The following is a 21,263-nucleotide window of genomic DNA, read 5'->3' as shown; positions in this document are numbered from 1 at the left end:
GACAATATGTACTTTGTTCATTCTGCTATCTAACTCAGATCTAAAATTATCCTAGGCTTGTTTAATATTTTTAACTGTTTCTCATATGTTGAAATTCTTGATGCCTAATGACATTAACATGCTTATTTGCTTTATCTTAAATATCTATCATAGTTTCAAAACAGCAGTGTCAATATTACTACTAACAACGAGACTAGTAAGTGCAATTTAATATTTGTATGCATTTCTAGTTGTCCTTCGACTATATCCCATTAGGGAAGTACAGTCAAAATACGTATAAAGCCACTTGAAATGATTTTCTCCGTGTAGTTTTGTCACCAATCTGACATGTAATGGCTCATTTGCTCCCATTTGTTTTTTATTTTTGTGGAGTGTTTTATTCTCTTTATTTAACTTTGTTTTATAAATATGCAAAACATTTACAAGTTTCCAAAAATAGTCACTGTATCATAAAGTACATTCACAGAAGTCTCATTTCCGTCCCTGCCCTCTCCATCTCACAAAGGAAACCATTTTTAGAAGACTGGGGTTTATTCTTCCATTGTCTAACTTGTAAATATAAGCAATTAATGTATATTTATATCACTCCATTCCTTATACAGAAGGTAGCATCTAAACACTATTATGCGTTTTATTTCACTAACAATATGTATCGACATCACTCCAGGTTAGTATGTTTATTGGTATATGTAAGAAGTCTTTCATATATCTTTTTATAGCTGCCTAGCACTTTATCCTGTGCATGTACTGTAATTTATTCAGCCAGTTCTTTATTGACATGTGAGCAGTTTCCAGTGTTTTGCTATAAAAAATGCCATAATGAATAATAGCCTTGTGCACACAGCTTTTTGTATTTTTGCCAATGTATCACTAGGATTGATTTTAAGAAGTTTAGGATTTGGCTTAGGATTGCTGGGTGAAATAGTAAATATATACATAGAGTGGCTATGTGTTGCCAGATTTTCTTAATGAGTTACATCGTTTTGTCCCCTCACAAGCAATGTAGTATTATCCTCAGGTGTGTTTTGGTCCCAGATCAGATAGAGGAGGCTTCAGAGATGAATCATAGATAGATAAGATTCCTGTCCCCAGGAACTCAGTCTAGTGAAAGTCCTATGGGCAAACAAATAATGTTGTAACTTAATAAGCCAGGCAGATCTATCCTGAAGCTAATGAAGCTTAAGCTTGAGTCCCCTATAGAGACACTTTCCAAGGTCTCAGCAATGTGTTCATGGAGCCATTCTGTAATGTTTTTCCTAAAGAGATACCCCAAATTATTTAAGCTTCAGCCTCCATAACACGTTGATCTCACCTCACTGCCTATCTTTGGGGGTTCTGGGGATGGATTTCAAGTCTCAGTTCTGCAGTCAGCGTCAGATGAGGGATTCCTGTATTTACTGACACAACAAAAGGAAAAAGTCTCTTCTGACCAGAAGAGATACCCCTCTCCTGATTCTGATCAGTTGCCCACACAGGTAATAAGGCCTTCCATAGTTTCCCTCTACTTTCAAGGGCAGAAACAGCCTTGGCTAGCGTCAGTATTCCCAGCAGACAGCTAAAGAATGGTAGATGGTACTTAAAACAAAACAAAAGTCTGAACCGATTATAGAGCCGGGTATTGTCGGGTTTGGGGCAGGGTTGGGGGGGGGGGGGTTGGGGAGGCAGTTACACCAGGAGAGCGGGTATTCAAAGCAGGCACACACACCCCACAAAAACACACCATTTGGTCAAATAAGGCAGAGGTCTGTTTCCTCACCTGTAAAAACAGGATTAGTAAACCTGCCCTTGTGAGGTTTGGTCAGGATTAGTAAAGCTAATTTAAAGACCTAACCCAGTCCCAGACTCTCGGAGAAGGTCCATAAATAGAGGACAGAAAATAAAATGGGTAAGTGGTTGATCCTTGAGATTGGTGACAGGGATGCTTTGCACATCGTGCCAATGCACCACTGGGAGGAGGAACAGCCACTTTATTGACAAATAGTAGATGCAGAATAAATTGGCAAAGAAGGAACGGACGTTTCTGGCGGACGCTTACTGATCTGTGTAACTAACTGAATAATGGATTGGTCCGAGCCTCTGAGTCGCTGACAGTCCCGGGCTGGCTGTCAGGCGACTGAGGGCCGGGATCTGACGGACCGCTGTCAGTCTGGCCGCGAGAGTACAGCCGTCTTCGCGGTCCATCCCGGCCCCGGCTGCCTCGGACCGCCGCCCGTCGCCGCTCGCGGGTTGGATCCGGACTCCACGCGGGGGCAGCCGCCGGGCAGGGCGCCAGGGGCCGGCACCGCCTCCCCTTCCTCTCGGCGCCGGGCAGGGCGCCCCCGACTCCCGGCGGCCGGGGCCCGGGAACAATGAGGCGCCGGGTTCTTTAAGGGAGATACCACCGCGCCGGCGGGGCAGGGGACGGCGTCCTCCCAGATGATCGCACCCAGTCCCGCGCCGCCGCCGCCTGGGCAACTGCACCGTCCGCAAACATGGCTCAGTGACTCTGACAAAAGGTGCAGCCTCCCTCCCGGCGGGGCGGACGCCAGGCCTCCCAGCTCGGGCCGCGCCTCCCCGCGGGCCCGCCGAAGAGCTCCGCGTCCCGCAGGCACCCCAGGCCCGAGCCGAAGAAGATGCACCAGGCGTTCCGCCCCAGCGACCCCCGCACACCTGCCCGCAGCTCGGTAGGTGGGAAGGGGGGGCGGGGAGGGAGCGGGGAGGCCGCGCCGGGCGCGCGCACTCCCAGGCCCGGACCTGCTGCCGCAGACCATCCCAGGGGCCGCGGGCCGTGCGCGCCCGCTGCGGCTTTACGGATACCGAGTCCCGGCGTGCAGCGGCCTCCGCGTTCCCGGACCCGGCCACCCCTGCGGGGAGGGGCACTAGTGGTGCGTTCCGGGGCGCGCACACCTTCGGCGACTCCCGGCTCCTGAAAGCCTCGGGAGAGGGAGGAGGATGGCGGAGCGCGGGGCGCGCGCCCAATAAGGATGGCGCTCGGCGTCCCGGCTCGCGCTACGGAAAGCCGGAGGGGGGCGGGGCCGCACGGCGTAAGGGGGTGTGTCCGCGCGCACCACGGGGGCGCGCGCCGGTCTCTGACTGGAGGCCGCCGCGGCTGAGGCGCGAGCTGCCCGATAATGGCGGCCTGCAGAGCCCGTGAGAGGGAGAAGCGGCGGCGGCTACCCTGAGGTAAATCTGGCCCTTCAGGCCTGGCAGAGAGGCCCTGCTGCAGACCCGAGAGCCCTGCATGCGCCTCCCTCCCCGGGAGGCCTGTCACAGACCTGTCAGCGGAGTCCTCCTAGGGAAGGCCTCCGGCCCGCACTCCTCAGGCCACCGGCCCCGGCTGCGGCCTCCCTTTCTGCCCCTGGCCTCCTGCCCAGGCTCTGGGCCTCAGCCGCCAGCCCCAGGAGTCAGGGCAGCTGCAGGACTGGCTCCTCGGGGTGAAGGGCCTCGGGAGGATCCCCTCCGGGTTTGGTCAGGACGCCGCCGAGGAGGGGGAGGGCCTGATACTCGGCCAATGAGCGGGGCGCTGAGCCGCCGCGTCGGGCAACACCTCTGTCCAGGGCTGGCCCTTCCCGGGCCCGGCAGGTGTGGGGCCGGGCCGGCCGGCGGCCCGGCGCTGGGCTAGCAGGGCCGGCGCGGGGGGCCGGGAAGGGCCGGCCGGCCGCTCAGGTTCGCATCCAGGGATTTCATACACGCCCTCCCTCCCGCTTATTGGGGTGCCCTTTCGTGTGGGGGTACGGGCCAGCCTGCAGGCCACGAGCCACTTTGACACTGATAGTAATGGGCGATCCACGGAGAGCGGGAAGGAAAGGCTGCTGTGGACCTGGGGCACGGATTCCGTGGCAGGAAATCAGACACTAGGAAATGCAATAGGAATTTGAACGGGGGGGCGGGGGGGGGTTCCAGTTAGAGGAAGTGGGACGAAGAAGTAATCGCAGAAGCTTTCATTTTCTTTATTAAATCTTTCCTATGGACTTAGAGTAGCTGGACCCAGTTTTTCAGGGTCAAGAGTCAGTAGCTTCTTGTACCCCCCCCAAACTGTACGCTATGAAGATTGCACGCTCTCTTGCGCATCGTGGCCATCTGCAAATGAGATTTGTTCCCGAAGCTCATGAGAATCTCAACATTTTTTGGAGAATGAGGTGGCATGCTTTCGACTTTCTTGATACAACTCACGAGCATTTCTGGGTAGGGCCTTTGCTTCTGCCTTTAAATGATTTTTCAAGTTGAAAGATCTCTGCCAGAGAGCCCCTTCATATGGAGGAGAAGGTTTTGGTGGCAAAAATGGTCTAGATCTAAATAGCTGTTGTCAAACTCAACAACAGAAAGGTAACCATATTCTAAGTAGCTTGTTTTATTTTATTTTGTTAAGTTTTTTTGAGAGAGCGCGAGCATGGGTGGGAAAGGAGCGGAGGGAGGGAGGGAGGGAGGGAGAGAGAGAGAGAGAGAGAGAGAGAGAGAGAGAGAGAGAGAGAAAGAGAAAGAGAATCTTTAGTAGGCTGCATGTTCAGCGCAGAGCCAGATGCAGGGCTCAATCCCAGGATTCTGGGATCATGACCTGAGCCAAAGTCAAGAATCTGTTGCTCAACCTATTCAGCCACCCAGGCGCTTGCTTTATTTTTAAAAGACCATTTTTCTCCACAAACTTTCTTTTCATTTATTTTGCAAGAAATGAGGAAATAACATAAAATTAAATTAAGGACATATACAGTTTGACAGTTTACTAAAAAAAAAAAAAAAAAAAAAGAACAACTACACATTTTCAGTTCTATATGTAACGTGGTTCACTTTCAGTCCTTAAGCCCAAGCCAGGTGTTTGTATTTCTAACTGTGGGGGTTTTTTGTTTTTGTTTTGACATTTTTATGAACTTGTGTGTGTGTGTCAGCTTTAAGGAGAAGCTGGAGTTTTATCATTTTTACTTACTGATCAAGAAAAAACAAATTTTTTGGTTTGTTTTTAACAGTAATTTTTAAAGCAGTTATAACGTAGTGGTTACAGTTATGAGGGTCAGAGCCAGATGACCTGGTTTCAAATCCCAGGTCCACCAGTTGGTAGATGTTTGACCTTAGACATGTTGCTTAAACTGTCTGTGCTTTAGTTTTCTCATCTATAAAATGACCATAATAGTGTCTGCTTCAAAATATTGTTGTGAGGATTAAATGAATTTAATATTATAAAGTGCTTGGAACAGTTCCTGATACATGGTAAGTACTACCTAAGTGTTAGCTGATTTATTATTATTATTATTATTATTATTATTATTAAAATATTTAGATTTGCCTAAGTTATAACAGTTACCCTTCAAGCAGTACAAACAGTGAAACAGATAACTAAATCATACATAAGAAGGTATATAAGCCAGTAAGTATACTTAATTTCAACAGAGCAAACTTTGTTGATTTTTCCAGAAACTTTGACCTTGAAGATGGTGAGTAGCCAGCCAAAGTACGATCTAATACGGGAGGTAGGCCGAGGCAGTTACGGTGTTGTGTATGAAGCAGTCATCAGAAAGACCTCTGCACGGGTGGCAGTGAAGAAGATTCGATGCCATGCACCTGAAAATGTTGAACTAGCCCTGCGTGAGTTCTGGGCCCTAAGCAGTATCAAGAGCCAACATCCAAATGTGATTCACTTGGAGGAATGCATCTTACAAAAAGATGGGATGGTGCAAAAAATGTCCCATGGCTCTAATTCTTCCCTTTATTTACAGGTATGTGTGGTTGAATGGGAAATAGAAGTGACTTGAACATAGCATTGGTCAGCAAAAAGAGAAATAAAAGCGTCAGATAAACTTGTACTTTTAAATGCAGGTGTTTATATAGTTAGGAGTAGATAGGGGTCTGCCAAGAACTGAGTAGATGTTTGCTTTAAAACAAGGTTTTATTTAAACCTATGATGCAAATACCTAAAAATAACATAAGCCACCTGTTATGCCATGATACTTGCCAATCTGCATGGGAATGGGGCAATGTAGGAACTAGAGAAGTGATTAAGATCAGAGTCTAATAAATTCATTTATTTGAAATCACTCTTTTGGGGAACTGAAGACAGAAGAAAATGAAAACTCCACAATCAATAGCAGTACCCATATAGGTAATTGGGCATTTCTTTATAAATCAGTAGTTTGAACAAAAGCCTCTGCTGTTTTAGAGGGTTATGTGGTTTCTTAACCATGCAACTCCAGTTAATGTTCATGAGGTGTGTGGCATAGCACTTGAATGTTATTAATAGTGCTAATAGCTAACGTTTGGGTTCCTACTCAGTTCTGTGCTCTGTGCTAAGTGCTTTAAAGGCAGTTGCTCAGAACAGTCTTGTGAAGGTGGTATTATTATTATCATCATTACAAATGAAGAAACTGAGGCTTAGAATAAATAATGAATTTATTAAAGTCGCCATCTAGCAAGTGACAGGATTGGAAGCTGAATATAGGAGACTATCTGACTGCTAAAACTTGTGTTCCCTTAACTTCCAAGTTACTCTTGCCTCCAAATTACTTTTTTTGTAGACCTGGAGAAAGCATTAACATAGGAAAACAGAAAAGATTTGCTAGATTTTTTTAGGTTGGCTTCTGACATAGATCAAAATCTCTAGGAGGCCTATACTTGCTGCATAGAAAAGGTATTTAAAACATAGGTAGTTAAAGGCCAGGCGAAAATTTCTTAAGTCCAGTCATTCTTGGAAAAAGAAATAACTTTCTATGAGTATGTCTAAATTCAGAATTTACCATCAGGGTACAGAAGTATGATTTTAAAATAACAAAAGCTTTTGGACTAGGAACAACAAGGAAGACAAACACATTAATCTGTGTAATTAGAAACCTGCAGGTTTCATCATATGGTAAACAAATATCAATCTTGAGAACCTAATTTATATCGTAGTTTAGCATGCTCTGCCATGAAACCTCTTAAGGCAGTGACTATAAAGCACAACTATTTAGCCTCTATTTGATTTATTATTTACATTTCTAAAAGTGCTTATTATGTCAGTTGCACTGATAGGAAATATTAGAAACAGTCTCACCACATTCCCTCTTAAAAGTGAATAGGACCGGGGCGCCTGGGTGGCTCAGTCGGTTGAGCGTCCAACTTCGGCTCAGGTCACAATCTCGCGGTCCGCGAGTTCGAGCCCCGCGTCGGGCTCTGGGCTGATGGCTCAGAGCCTGGAGCCTGCTTCCGATTCTGTGTTCCCCTCTCTCTCTGCCCCTCCCCTGTTCATGCTGTGTCTCTCTCTGTCTCAAAAATAAATAAATGTTAAAAATAAAAAAATAAAAAGTGAATAGGACCTTGCTGAACTTTGCGTTGAATTTTGGAGACCAAGGTATATAATCTCTCTTGGACTACAGATACAAAGACATTTAAATAAACGACTTATTGCTGATGGTATCCTTGATCCAGATCTAGCAACCTTCATAGTAACTAGGCATTAGGTGGTCTTTCAAGGCTTTAAGATGTAAAGTACTTCCAGACTTGATTCAGTGATTTTTTTTTTTTTTAATCTAAAGCACCTTTTTATTTGTACTCTCTTACATCTTTCAAAGCTTGGTAGACCTGTGTTCGACTTGTAGCACTTTTGCTAGCTGTATGACCTTGGCTAAATAGCTCATGTCTTCCTAGCATCTGTATCTTCAGACGTAAAATAGAAATAATAATTTTTACCTTCCATGGGAGTTGTCAAAATTAGAGATGATGCAGGTATAATATTTGGCACATAGGAAGTACTCAATAGTAGGTCATTGTTAAAATTGTCTTTTCTATGGATTTATTTAGTTCACCAGACATTGATCAACACATTTAGCAAATACCTTCTCTAAATTTACGTCTGATAAAAACAATTAAATCTATAATGTGACCACAGAGTCCCTATCCCTGGCTTTCTCCATTCTTTACACAAATTTTTGTTTTTCTCTGTGTTTTTCTAAGTATTTTCCTTGTTCTAAATGATTAAACCAGTTCCTAATAGCCAAAAACCTTACCTAGAAGAAAATGTAAAACAAATAATTAACAGAGGATGTAGTCTCAACGTAGGAACTTAGTGGCCAGTCTGTATAATTTATAATAAGTGTCGTGAATGAGAGGTACAGGATGATATAGGAGCATATGATAGAGAACCTGACATAATTCTGGGGTTCAGGAATTATGAACTTTCAACTGAGGGATACCTGGGTGGCTCAGTTGGTTAAGCCTCTGACTTCAGCTCAGGTCTTATCTCATGGTTTGTGGGTTCGAGTCACACGTCAGGCTTTACACTGACAATGTGGAGCCTGCTTGGGATTCTCTCTCTCTCCTTCTGTCTCTGCCCCTCCCCCACTGTCTCTCAAATATATATACATACATACACACACACAGGAACTGTTTCAACTGAAACAGTGGAAACATGAAAGATAGAGAGGAGTTAGCCAGGTGAGTGAGTGAGAAAACTTCACAGCCAGAAAGAACTGTACGTACAAATATCTTCAAGCAAAAAGTACAAAACATTCTAAGAAGTGAAAGAAGATAATAAGGCTATACTATACTGGGAGAGTTGTTTTAGATGAGACTGGAAATACCAGCAAGGTTAGAGGATCCCATAGCCCATGTTAAAGAGCTTAGATTGTATCCTAAGAGATAAGGGAAGCTATTGAAGGACTTGAGCCAAGAGAATCTATGGCTGATGACATCCTCTACACGTGGAAATAAGCAGATTGGGCACTGTACTTCTATAGCTCTCAACCAGTGACCCTCAAACTATAGCCCTCAGCTAGTTTTTATATGGCCCAGATGCTAAAAATAGTTTTTTTTTTTTAAGTTTGTTTATTCATTTTGAGAGAGAGAAAGAATGTGAGCGGGGGAGGTGCAGAGAGCTAGGGAGACAGAATCCCAAGCAGGCTCCGCTCTGCCAGCGCAGAGCCTCACGTGGGTCTCAGTCCCACAAACTGTGAGATCATGATCTGAGCTGAAATCCAGTCAGGCACTTAATGTACGGAGCTACCAGGCACACCTAGTTTTTAGCGTTTTTTTTTTTTTTTAATGTTTATTTATTTTTGAAAGAGTGTGGGGAGGAGGGGCAGAGTGAGAGGGGGACAAAGAAGCTCCTCGCTGTCAGCAGAGAGCCCAGAGAGCCTGGTGCAAGGCTTGAACTCACAAACCATGAGATCATGACCTTAGCCAAAGTCAGACACTTAACTGACTGAGCCACCCAGGTGCCCCCAGTTTTTACATTTTTAAAGAGTTTTTAAGAAAAAGAAAAGAAATGAAAAGGAATATGAAACAGAGACCTTATGTGGCTTATCAAGCCTAAAATATTTACTTATCTGGCCTTATTCTAAACCATTCTTTGAATGCTAGGACTCTGCATTGCTCAAAGCTATTTAGGAAGTTTGATTTTGAGAGTAAAGACAGAAGAGAGGAAATGAAGGAGTGATGACGCTGGTCTTTAATCTCAGCATATTTAGTAATAGTGCACTTGGTAAATAATTGTGTGATCTGTACCTTTCTAGACCGTTCTGGCTCACTGGCAAACACATACAACAAAGAAAATGCATGCCAAAGACATCTGCACACAGTTGCAATTACAGCTGTTTGCCATTGGGGGAGATGGCATGAAAAGGTGCTCTTTGCTTCTGCCCTCCAAAATGACAAGAGGACGTACTAGTGGACTTAAACGTAAAATTAGCAGTTCATTCATTCTTTTAAATTTTTTTTTTAATATTTACTTATTTTTGAGAGAGAGACCGAATGCAAGTGGGTTAGGGGCAGAGAGAGAGGGAGACAGAATCTGAAGCAGGCTCCAGGCTCTGAGCTGTCAGCACAGAGCCCAACGAGGGGCTCGAACTCACAGGCCATGAGATCATGACCTGAGCCAAAGTCGGAGGCTCAACCGACTGAGCCACCCAGGTGCCCCACCAGTTCATTCATTCTTTAACAACTCTTCATCTTCCCTACTGAGCTTCTATTCAGTGGGTTTGAAAAGGACACTATGGGACAAATGCTTTCAAAGCACTGTATCTATATTTTAGAATGACAATTCATATTCAGTGAAGTAATTAATATTCTTGAATTTAAGGTAATAGAGTTATAGTTAATCATAACAAATGAAATAGCAATTTGTTCTAGGTTTTCAGCTTGTATAAAAGAAATCTACAAACTCAGATTTGAATTTTTATTTCAAAATGTAAATGTTTTTTTATAAATTGGTTTTAGAAGCCTCCAGCTCTGAGCTGTCAGCAGAGAGCCTGACGCGGGGCTCAAACTCATGAACCATGAGATCATGGCCAGAGCCAAAGTCGGTTGCTCAACCAACTGAGCCACCCAGGCGCCCCAAAAACTTTGACTTTTTCATGAAGCTATTATCTAGGTGGGTAGAGTTCAGCTCCATTAACACACACACACAAAATGTATAGCCAGTTGGACGCTTTTCAAAATAAAGCTATTGATTGAGTGATTGATTGATTGTAAGTTCTATACCCAATGTGGGGCTTGAACTCGTGACCCTGAGATAAGGAGTCCTATGTTCTACCAACTAAGCCAGCTAGGCACCCCTAAAGCTATTTAATTTTTTTAAAAAAATTTTTTAATGTTTATTTTTTTGAGAGAGAGCATGAGCAGGGAAGGGGCAGAGAGAGAGGGAGACACAGAATCTGGAAGCAGGCTCCAGGCTCTGAGCTGTCAGAACAGGGTCTGATGCGGAGCTCCAGCTCACCCACCATGCGATCATGACCTGAGCCCAAGTCAGATGCTTAACCGACTGAGCCACCCAGAGACCCCATGCCATTTTATTTTTAAATAAATTTTTATGTCTTGACTTAGAGATTTGGTGGTATTCATTAGGAGCAAAATGACAGTTTGAAGTACTGAAGTTTAAAATAAAATGCACATATAAAAGCACTGACCAAATAAAACATTCATGGAATTTCCACTTAAAATTGGTAGTCTCACTTAACCAGTCACTTATTTTCTATAGCTGAATTTTAATTTTTTTAATGTTTTTTATTTATTTTTGAGAGAGAGCGTGAGCGGGGAGAACAGAGGGAGAGGGGACACAGAATCTGAAGCAGGCTCCAGGCTCTGAGTTGTCAGCAAAGAGCCCGACGCAGGGCCCGAACCCACAAACTGTGAGATCATGACCTGAGTTGAAGTTGGACCCTTAACCGACTGAGCCATCCAGGTGCCCCTATAGCTGAATTTTATAAACTGTGCAGATGATTGTAATCCATTTATTTTTTCCCTCTTATAGCTTGTAGAGACTTCATTAAAAGGAGAAATTGCCTTTGATCCCAGAAGCGCCTATTACTTGTGGTTTGTGATGGATTTTTGCGACGGCGGAGATATGAATGAGTATCTGTTGTCCAGGAAACCCAATCGTAAAACTAACACCAGCTTTATGCTTCAGCTGAGCAGTGCTCTGGCTTTCTTGCATAAAAACCAGATCATCCACCGAGATCTTAAGCCTGATAACATCCTGATTTCTCAAAGCAGGTTGGATACCAGTGACTTGGAACCCACACTGAAAGTGGCCGATTTTGGTCTCAGTAAAGTTTGTTCAGCCTCTGGGCAGAACCCAGAAGAACCTGTCAGTGTAAACAAGTGTTTCCTTTCCACAGCGTGTGGAACAGATTTCTACATGGCACCTGAAGTGTGGGAGGGACATTACACAGCAAAAGCTGACATCTTTGCTTTGGGGATTATCATCTGGGCAATGCTGGAAAGGATCACATTCATAGACACAGAGACAAAGAAGGAACTCTTAGGGAGTTATGTAAAACAAGGAACTGAGATTGTGCCCGTTGGAGAGGCGCTTCTGGAAAATCCCAAAATGGAACTTCTCATTCCTGTGAAGAAAAAGTCTATGAATGGGCGAATGAAACAACTGATTAAGGAAATGCTGGCTGCAAACCCTCAGGATCGTCCAGATGCTTTTGAACTAGAACTCAGATTAGTACAAATTGCATTTAAAGATAGCAGCTGGGAAACGTGACACATACATTGTTTGCAAATATCTCGGATGGTATGCTGCTTATGTTTTCACAGTGATGCAACAACATAATGTGGCTGAAAAAGAATATAAAAAGCTAAACTCCACCTTCTAAGGGTTTAGATTTTATTGTGGGGTGTTTTTTTTTTTCATTTTTCTTAAGTCCAAGCTGGCCATTTTGTTAGTATGTTTTAAGTGTGTATTACCAATGTGGGTGTACATTTTTTAAAATGATCATTGGAAGTTTGGCAGGAAAATTCTCTAAGAGCCAAGAGGAGAAGAAAGTCCAGTTTTCTGGAAATAAGTCTCTAAGTATTTTAGACATTCCTTGTCAGTATTAGGAATTTCCATGGAAGAAGAGGTTTGCATGCTGGTAATGCAACCTTTGAAGCTTTGTAAAGGAAACATATATGTATATATTTATGTATATGTAAGTATGTGAATGTGTGCATTTTGCATTCCATATGAAGAAAATGCCACTTCTGTTTAAATTATTTGATGTAGGTTTGGGTTTTTGAGATTTGCTGGTGAAATCAGTGATAAAAATAAAAGAACCTTCCCTCATCTTCCTACCCTGTCCTTCCCTCTAATGAAATCATACCACATTTTTTATTTTTGTAATATTATACAGCTTTTTTTTTAAGGCATCATTTTGGAGGGTCTAAAATTATCTAACTAAACATAAAATTAAGTGATCCAAAGCTGCTGAAGTATGTTTGAGCTCTCCAGTGCCCTATAGCTGCAGGAGTTGAATTAGCCATGCAATCATGTGGTAGCAGGTTGGCAAGGACCTTGATTCAATCACCTTCTTTAAGTAACCAAGCATTCAATTAACCAATTAAACCACTGCACTGGAACATGTCTGCACTTGAGCATCTGCAATCTGATATAAATCTGAACACAGGATTCCTCTGTTTCCGAAAACTTTGCTATATATGAACTGCCCTACTTGATATATTAATTTTTGATTTCAAGACTTTGTCTAAGCCTCAGCATAAAGTTGAAGAAATCAAAAGAAATCTACCCTCACATCGCCTGCCCTGATATGGTCTCTTGTGTAATCACTGGAATTCCTTTCGTTTTAGCACTAATGCTATTTTCTCTTGTCTAATTTGACACAGTAATGATAGTGATATGGTTGTGTTAAATGTTGATCACCTTTTTCTAAAGTGGGAGATGATACCTATACAGTGTGACAAATGGATAAAATATTGTGGCATCAATTATATCTTTCAAGTAGAAACATTATTGATTTTATACAATCACACTTGGTATGGTCTATGTAAAAAACCAATAGACTGTTACTCTTCTTGAAGTTAGTTTGATTTTTAACCCTGTATGGTTGTCTCCAGTTTGTTTTCCTATATACATGCAGAGAATTAAAGTCTAAGGAAAGTTTTCCTAAAACAGAATATTAGCCTTTAAGGTTAGATAGACTTTAAGACCATTGTATCTAGGTTAGTCTTTATAAAGCACTAGAATCTTTGGTCAAAGTAAAAAAAAAAAAAAAAAAAAAAAAAAGTATTAGAATACTGAAATTGTTAATAGTTTCATGGTCTCCTCGCTTTTTTTTTTCTTGAGTTTTTTTTTTTTTTAATTGAAGCATAGTTGGCACCCAATGTGTCTCCTCAGTTTTTTTGAACTTCTACAACTTTTGGAATTTTGCTAACATAATTTTTCCTTATTTAAAGTGTATTTGGGGACTAGAGAAGGTGAAAAAGCACAAAAAATTAGAGTATGTAAAATTTCTGAACTATGTGTTACTTGATCTGGAAGTTTGAAATTTGGACTGAAAGGCTTTATTGAACTAAAGCCTTTTATTATTTTTTTTAATAAACCTTTTAAAATAAAAAAATCATATACTTTTAACATCACTTTCAAGCCAATAAATACAAGAAACTTTTTGGAAATTAGAGGTGGAAATACACTGGAACCTCATGACCATTGACCCTCTGGATCACCAAATTACTATAACACAGATCTGGCCAAGGGGATTGAGTTATTGGAAGTGAAAAGTATTCTAGTGTCACATCAGTAAGGTGGCACTTCAGCAGAGATTCATGATGATTCAGGAGATAGCATGCCGGTGCTTCATTTGCTCTTCAAATATCTATGTGCTTAGAGTCATGGTTCCCTAAGTACATAGTTTTGGTCTTGCTTCATTTAAAATAGCTAACAATTACTTATTTTGAAAGATTTCACCTGTGAAGTGGAAATCTTTCCTTCATTGGCAGCAAAGGTATGAGGTGATCAGGAGGTTTCTTCTGGAATTTTCTCAGTCCTTGTATTCTAAAATAGCCTATGATACCAAGCAAAATGATAGTAAATTCTTTGTCTCTATTTGTTCTTTTGGTCAGGAGGTATTTATTAAGTACCTACTGTGAGCTCAGCACTAAAGGTCAGTTGATAAAATGACAGTTTAAAAATGGTATATAACCCTACAAGCCTTTTCCAGCCAGGAGTAAGAAATAAAAGGTTAGCGATACTTGGAAATTCCTGGATATTTGCTAGAGGAAAAACGAAAGCAAGAATTTGTGCACAGTGCCTTGCCCATAATAGGTACTCAATAAACAATTATTATTCCTCAGAGTCTCTTGCCATGGTTTATAGTGTTTTATGAAATTTGTCTTAATTGAAAAAAGACCAAATATTTCAAATAAGCTCATAGGCAGCTGTGGCCAGTTAAAATATGGGGTTGTACAGTTAGTTCCTAGAATGTTATTTTGCACTAGATGTCACTTAGAAAGATGGGGTTCCTGTAGATTTTTGGTGCTAAGGGATACTTTGTCATTATGATGAAGTAAGTGTTAAGTGTCAGATAAATAGCACACTGAATAGTTCTTTCTGCTGGTCTGTTTTTTCCTCTTTGTTGTTGTTGTTGTTGTTTTTAATTGTAAAATGTTTATCAATCAAACTATTGTAGCAGCTACAAAATAATTCACCAGCATGACAAAATGGTCAAAAAATAAGTCATCAGCACTTCAAAAATGAAAGCAACTTTTGAAATTTTCTTTTAAAATTGTCAAATATATTTTATGAAGAATTTATAAAAGGGGGAAATGATTGTAATTTATTGTTCATGACTGTTTTTTTTTTAAATAAAGTGAGTTTCAACAACAAAAAAAAAACCCTGAAATTCTATATTGCTGATTTGGTGGCTCTGTATAGTTCTGTAGTGCTTTACTTCATGAACATAAAATAGAGGGTATAAAATTTGAAACAATGTCATTTTCAGCCTTATCTATTAAGTGAAACTTTCTGTAATAGAAGCTATTACTGAGGAAAAGATGATTGGATTATAGGAATTTCAGCATTTCAAGTTCTCTAAAATTTTAATGCTTACTATCTTGCTGTATTTGTCAGAAGAACTTATATTGCCTGAAATAAATGTTTTTTTTTCCCATTAATCTTTCTATCTCCTTAAGCTGAGGATGCATCCCAGACTCAGAATGAAGTACAGTAAATGTACCAAGAGGAAGTCATTTTTCAATCCATAACTTGAAACCATGGTTTCCTTTCTATAAAGTCATCTGGCCCGCTTTTTTTCTTTTATAGGTTTTATTGTGTATGCCTTCTCCAGAATAAACAAAGTACTGAGGATACAGTGCACTTAGTGGCCCAATAGACCAGCAGAGGGAAAAACTGGAGGCAGAAAACATTAACGCTACCTGTGATCCAGCGGCAAGTAGGAACTTAGGCATCAGGAATTGTGGCTGCTTCTGACTCTGCCACCTTCTCCTGGCATAACCTTTGTACACAGGCAAATTTTGCTTTCTGTTTTGAGACTAATTTTTTAATTAAATCTTAAGCTATAAATATTTGTATTTACTAGCTCGTTTGTAATCCCTTGCAGTTTACAAAGAGCCTTCACATGGCTTTTAGCATATCTTTGCAGTGGGTTTTACTTAAAATAGGGGCTGGTTTCTTGATGAAGAAATTAATAGTAGCACACCAGTTAGTGAGGTGATGGTAAGGGTTTTAATGCCTAATCTCAGACTCCAGCTGGAGTTTTCTCTAATAACAAAGCTTTATCTTTCTCACTGAAAATGACCCCTGGTTGTTTTGGTCTTTAAATTTAAATGTTGCTCTCTTAGCCAACCAATCATAGATGTCCTCTAAAATGCAGTGTAATGATAGACAGTTGGTTTGTGGTTAGATAACAACTTGAGAAAACCTACCACACCTCTTGAGGGCACAGTGCTGTCTTGCGTCTTTTAAAGGCAGTACTTTCTCTTTTGTAATGATTTCTCATTGGTTAGAAGAGAATTGTAAAAAAAGAAAAAAAAAAAAAGATGTCTTTGACTTCACTCTTTCGTTTCCTGTTCAGCCCTGGTATTTCAAGCTTAACTTGTTCTGAGCAGAATTAGGTAACTTGGCATTACTAAAGGCATCATGGCCTAGAGGCTGAAGCACAGGTTCACTGTAGCAGATCTCCTACCGAACACTCGCTTTTGCAAATACCTACATGATATGTGGCACTGGGCAAGTCACTTCATTCTGAGCCTTAGTTCCCTTATCTGTAAAACTGACATGATGTATTTACATTTCAGAATTTTTGTATGGGTCAGAGATAATACACATCAAGTGCCTGGCATAGTATCTGGTACATTAACTTCTCAAATCGTCGCCATTATTGTTAACTGGGGTTCTGATTTTGACAATATGTTGAATGAATGAATGGGTTCCCAATAAGCCGGTCTTCAGCTGTGGCTTTGATTCTTCTCCCCTTTGGGATAACGTGATGAAGGCATTCCTTTCCTCAGGAAAATGTTTGCCTGTAATTTCAGGGAAAACTTTGGGGATGATGGGTACGTTCACGGGTTTCATACATAGAATTCACCAAACTATATACTTAAATTTATGCACTTTATTTTACATCAATTATACTTCAATAAAGCCATTTAAATTTTTAAAACACTGATGCCTAGGATCCATTTCATATTAATAAAATGAGAATTTCAGTGAGTAGGGCATGCACGTTAATACTTTTTAAGTATTAGTAATTCTAATGTGAAAACAGGTTAAAATAGTGCAATTGAAACAATACTGCTTAGACTGTGGGATAGGCAGAATAAATCCTAGTGTTTTTTAGATTCGCTTACCTCCTCTAACAACCAACAGCACAGACCCGTTTCAGCACCCCATCCCAAACTCAAGTCCCTATCCTCACTCTCAGACTGTCTACCTCCTAGTAGAACAGCAGCTGTGTTTCTGAGAAACAGAAGAGGTGATGCATTAAATCACTATCAGGTACGTTACTCAAGGGTGGGTATTCTTAAGCAGGAATCCAACAAAGGAATCCAGGATTGTCAGTGGACCCACTAGAATTGTAAGCAAAATTTTATGTGAATAATCATTGTTTCATAAGAACAGTTCCTAACATAGCAAATTCTTCTTTTTATGTTTGTGTAGTTTTGAGAGAGAAGAGGGGAGAGAGAGAGCCAGAGAGGGGCAGAGAGAGACAGGGGGAGAGAAATCCCAAGCAGGCTCCACGCTGTCAGCACAGAGCCCAACTCGGGGCTCGAACTCATGAACCATGAGATCATGACCTGAGCCGAAATCAAGAGTCGGACACTTAACTGACTTGAGCCACCCAGGGCGCCCCTTAACAAAGGGGCACATAAGAAACTATTGCATGAGAACTTTGGGTGCAGGGAAAATGGAGTGGATATTGAAAGGAAAAGAATGGACACCGAAGAGATTGGAAAGCTAAGTCACAGATGAGCCCAGGGCAGGCTGGAGTTGACTGGTTGACAACCATTCTTGGCTAGGTCTACATGTCAGAACACTACTCTGCAGAGGCTCTGGTCCTTCTCCAGCTGGCTAACTAATGGGCCTGCTCCAGAGACCTGTGTTGGGCCGTGCCTTTTCCAGTCTAGCAGGCAGGACTTCCGGAAGCTGGTGCAATCTGGTGGACCCTCAACCCCTCTGCTGTCATCACATCAAAAGCAGTGGTTCTCCTAGTCTTTCCCAAAAGAACGTCAGTGCCCGTGGGCTACAATGGGCTATGGAGAAGAAAATGTTCTTTGAAGATAAATTACATGTTCACCTGGGCCCACCTTTCAGCCTAAGCCCAGTCCTTAGAGAAGAAACTTCCTGACTTCAGGATTTCTTTCAGACACATAGGACAAAAAGAATCAACTGGATGGTATCATTGGCCTTCAGAGTAATTCATTACTGTCAGTACTAACTTGGGATAATTTCTACGAGCCCTTCCAGTTCTAAAATGTAATGATTCAATTCAACATGGAAAAGTACTAATGAAAGGGTTGTGAGGTTTACAGAGGAAAGTCACGCACATCCCTGCCCTCCATTGAGAAAATAAAACATACAATGTATCACTATAAACTTCCTCGAAGACACCAAGAGATAGGAAGCATCATATGTCTTCATCCTCCTCAAACAGCCAAGATTAGAGGGAACTTCTCCAGAATTATTCCTAAGACTTGGAGAAAGGCCTCTGATCCTCACGCTGTCCACTAAGATGCTTATGGACCAAATCCCCACAGTCCAGCCCTATTTAAACACCGGAGCCGGAGTCACATTCCATCCAGTCAGAAATTTGCTCCCATGGGTCAGTTGGAGCTCAATTCTCACAGAATCAGCCACCGGTCCATCCCCTCCGTCTCAGGAGCTAGTTACTACCTTTGCTGAGGTGGGTAGGGTTGCTCATTGCTCTGTCTTTCAACAGTTTGAGCCATTTCGTTGCCCTTGAGACTTGAAACGCAAAGCACTTGTCTCTCCACTGGGACAAAGGAAGCCCTAGACCTCAGTAGAGAGGGCGCTATCGCCCTCTTAAAATGGCAGCAGGAAAACTGCCGTTCCAGAAAATTAGCCCTACTATGTGCCAGGCACTGTGTTAGGTACTTTTTTTTTGTTTAAGCTTATTTATTTATCCTGAGAGAGACAGAAGGAGAGAGCGTGAAGTGGGGGACGGGCACAGAGAGAGGGAGGCAGAGAATCCCAAGCAGACTCCAAGCTGTCAGCTCAGAGCCTGCCCCGGGGTCTGGAGCCCACCAACTGCGAGATTATGACCTGAGCCAAAATCAAGAGTCAGGCGTCCAACCAACGGAGCCACCCAGGCAACCCCGTTAGGTACTTTTTAAAACTATTTTATTTATGTACGTTAACTAACTGGAATTTAAATAAAAACTTGAAATTACAAAAAAAAAAAACCAAAAAAAACCAAAGTGACAATATTTGGTTTAAAAAACGAGGGGCGCCTGAGTGGCTCAGTTAGTTGGGCAACCAACTCTTGATTTTGGCTCAGGTCAGGATCTCTCAGTCTGTGGGATCGAGCCCCACGTCAGGCTCTCGCTGACAGCGCGGAGCCTGCTTGGGATTGTCTCTCCCTCTGTCTCTGCCCCTTCCCCTGCTTGTGTCCTCCGTGTCTCTCTCTCTCTCAAAATAAATAATCAAATAACATTTTTAAAAATAAATAAAAAATTTTAAAGTGATAATAAAACTATTTTATTCACAAGAATCCTCTCCCAGTTTACAGACGAGCTATAGGGAACTAATAACAACCCACTACATAGGGGAGATTAGCAGTAACAGCTAAAACACACCCTGCAGTTTAAAAAAATGTTTTTTAAAGTTTATTCACTTTTGAGAGAGAGAGAGAGACAGAGTGCAAGTGGGGGAGGGGGCAGAGAGAAAGAGAGACACAGAATCGGAAGCAGGCTCTAGGCTCTGAGCTGTCAGCACAGGGCCCAACGTGGGGCTCGAACTCATGAACCATGAGATCATGATCCGAGCTGAAGTCAGACACTCAACTGACCGAGCCACCCAGACGCCCCAACACCTGCATTTTATGTGCCAGGCCCTACTTCACCTGTTCTACCTGCATTGACTCATAGAATCCCCCAACCCTGCAAAGTGCCTACTGTTCTTTGCCAGTTTACAGGTAAAGAAACAGAAGCCCAGAGAGGGTGGGTAACCTGCCGGAGGTCTACAGCTCTCTCAGGATCTGAGCCTAGGCTCTGAGGGCCCACGACGGTGGTCACTGCTTCTTCACTGCGCTGCGGCAAGTCACAAACTAAAGAGATCATGAAGATGCCCAGAAGGACTATTTTGGGGCACGTATGTCAGGGAAAAGAGAGTGGGTGAATACAATGTGATCAGATTATGAAAGGTCCTCAAAGACAAGCAGAGGAATACAAATTTGTGATCAGAGCTAAAAAAAAAAAACAAAAACAAAAACAAAAAAAACTATTGTGTCTTTTTGTTCTAGCATTTGCTCTCATGCACAGGCTCAGAGCGCCTGGGTAGCTCAGTCGGTTAAGCATCAGACTTTGGCCCAGGTCACGATCTCAGGGCTTGAGAGTTTGAGCCCCTTGTAGGGCTCTGTGCCGACAGCTCAGAGCCTGGAGCCTGCTTCGGATTCTGTGTCTCCCTCTCTCTGCTCCTCCCCCACTCATGCTCTGTCTTTCTCTGTCTCTCAAAAATAAATAAACGTTTAAAGAATTTTTTTTTAATTCATAATTGTCAGGGCGCCTGGGTGGCTCAGTTGGTTAAGCATCCGACTTGATTTCAGCTCAGGTTATGATCTCACGGTCATGGGATCAAGTCCTGTGTTGGGCTCTGCACTGGGCATGGAGCTTGCTTCAGGTTCTCTCTTTCTCTGCCCCTCCTGCACACAAGCACTCTCTCTCTCTCTCTCTCTCTCTCTCAAAAAAAAAAAAAATTCACAATCTGCAAACCAACCCCTTTCTGAAATCCGAAGTCAAATCACATTACTTATGTAATCCTAAAATCCTTAAACAAAGAATTTAAAGTGGTGTGGGTGGGTAGTACCAGCACATTATTGACAGAAATAAATGCATATTGTCAATGTCAACACAGGCTTCAAATAATTCCTACAAACTTCTAGGGAAATGCAAGCTGCTCACAGTGAAAAATAACCAAACACACAAGGTAACAAGGCACCACGAGGGAGAACACATAGAACCGAGAGATGGTAGAAACAGACCTTCAAAGATATTGGGATCATCAGACACACAACATAAAATAACCTTGATATATTCAATTAATTAAGTAAATTAAGTAAATTAATTTAAATTTAAATTAAGTAATTAAGTAAATTACAAGCCAGCTTGTATACTATCCTCGGCACATAGCAAATGCTTAACAGATGTCAATTATAGTAGCACCAGAAACTCACTATGTGACTTTACAAAGTGTAGCCGCTTCACCTCTGTGAACCTCAGTTACCTCTTCCAAAAAGTGGCCATATACAGGAGCCCCTGGGTGGCTCAGTCGCGTAAGCATCCAGCTCTTGAGTTCAGCTCAGCTTAGGTCATGATCTCACGTGCAGTTGAGCCCTGCCTTGGTTCTG

The 21,263-nt window shown here is 42.2% G+C and overlaps 1 protein-coding gene across 4 annotated transcripts; it reads left to right on the top strand.

Moving 5' to 3' along the window:
* Positions 1–2,554: 2,554 nt before the first annotated feature.
* On the top strand, positions 2,555–15,327 carry PDIK1L (PDLIM1 interacting kinase 1 like). 4 transcript variants are annotated; one of them, XM_058718542.1, is made up of 3 exons: positions 2,555–2,663; positions 5,386–5,687; positions 11,189–15,327. In XM_058718542.1, exons 2-3 carry the CDS (start codon positions 5,403–5,405, stop codon positions 11,927–11,929), a joined length of 1,026 nt encoding a protein of 341 aa, XP_058574525.1. In that variant the 5' UTR covers positions 2,555–2,663; positions 5,386–5,402; the 3' UTR covers positions 11,930–15,327. The 4 variants fall into 4 exon arrangements, with proteins under 4 accessions (XP_058574525.1, XP_058574523.1, XP_058574524.1 ...); XM_058718540.1 differs by lacking the exon at positions 2,555–2,663 and adding an exon at positions 3,046–3,162; XM_058718541.1 differs by lacking the exon at positions 2,555–2,663 and adding an exon at positions 3,194–4,164.
* The last annotated feature ends 5,936 nt before the right edge of the window (positions 15,328–21,263 follow it).

Source organism: Neofelis nebulosa, chromosome 2, assembly GCF_028018385.1.
Source record: "Neofelis nebulosa isolate mNeoNeb1 chromosome 2, mNeoNeb1.pri, whole genome shotgun sequence".
Classification (NCBI taxonomy): Eukaryota; Metazoa; Chordata; class Mammalia; order Carnivora; family Felidae; genus Neofelis; species Neofelis nebulosa.
This window is presented reverse-complemented; position numbering and strand designations above follow the sequence as displayed.

Bases quoted from the DNA above. Each gene is read 5' to 3' on its own strand.
- PDIK1L (XM_058718542.1), top strand. From the start codon at position 5,403: ATGGTGAGTAGCCAGCCAAAGTACGATCTAATACGGGAGGTAGGCCGA. The intron at 5,688-11,188 runs GTATGTGTGGTT...TCCCTCTTATAG, and splicing joins ATTCTTCCCTTTATTTACAG to CTTGTAGAGACTTCATTAAA.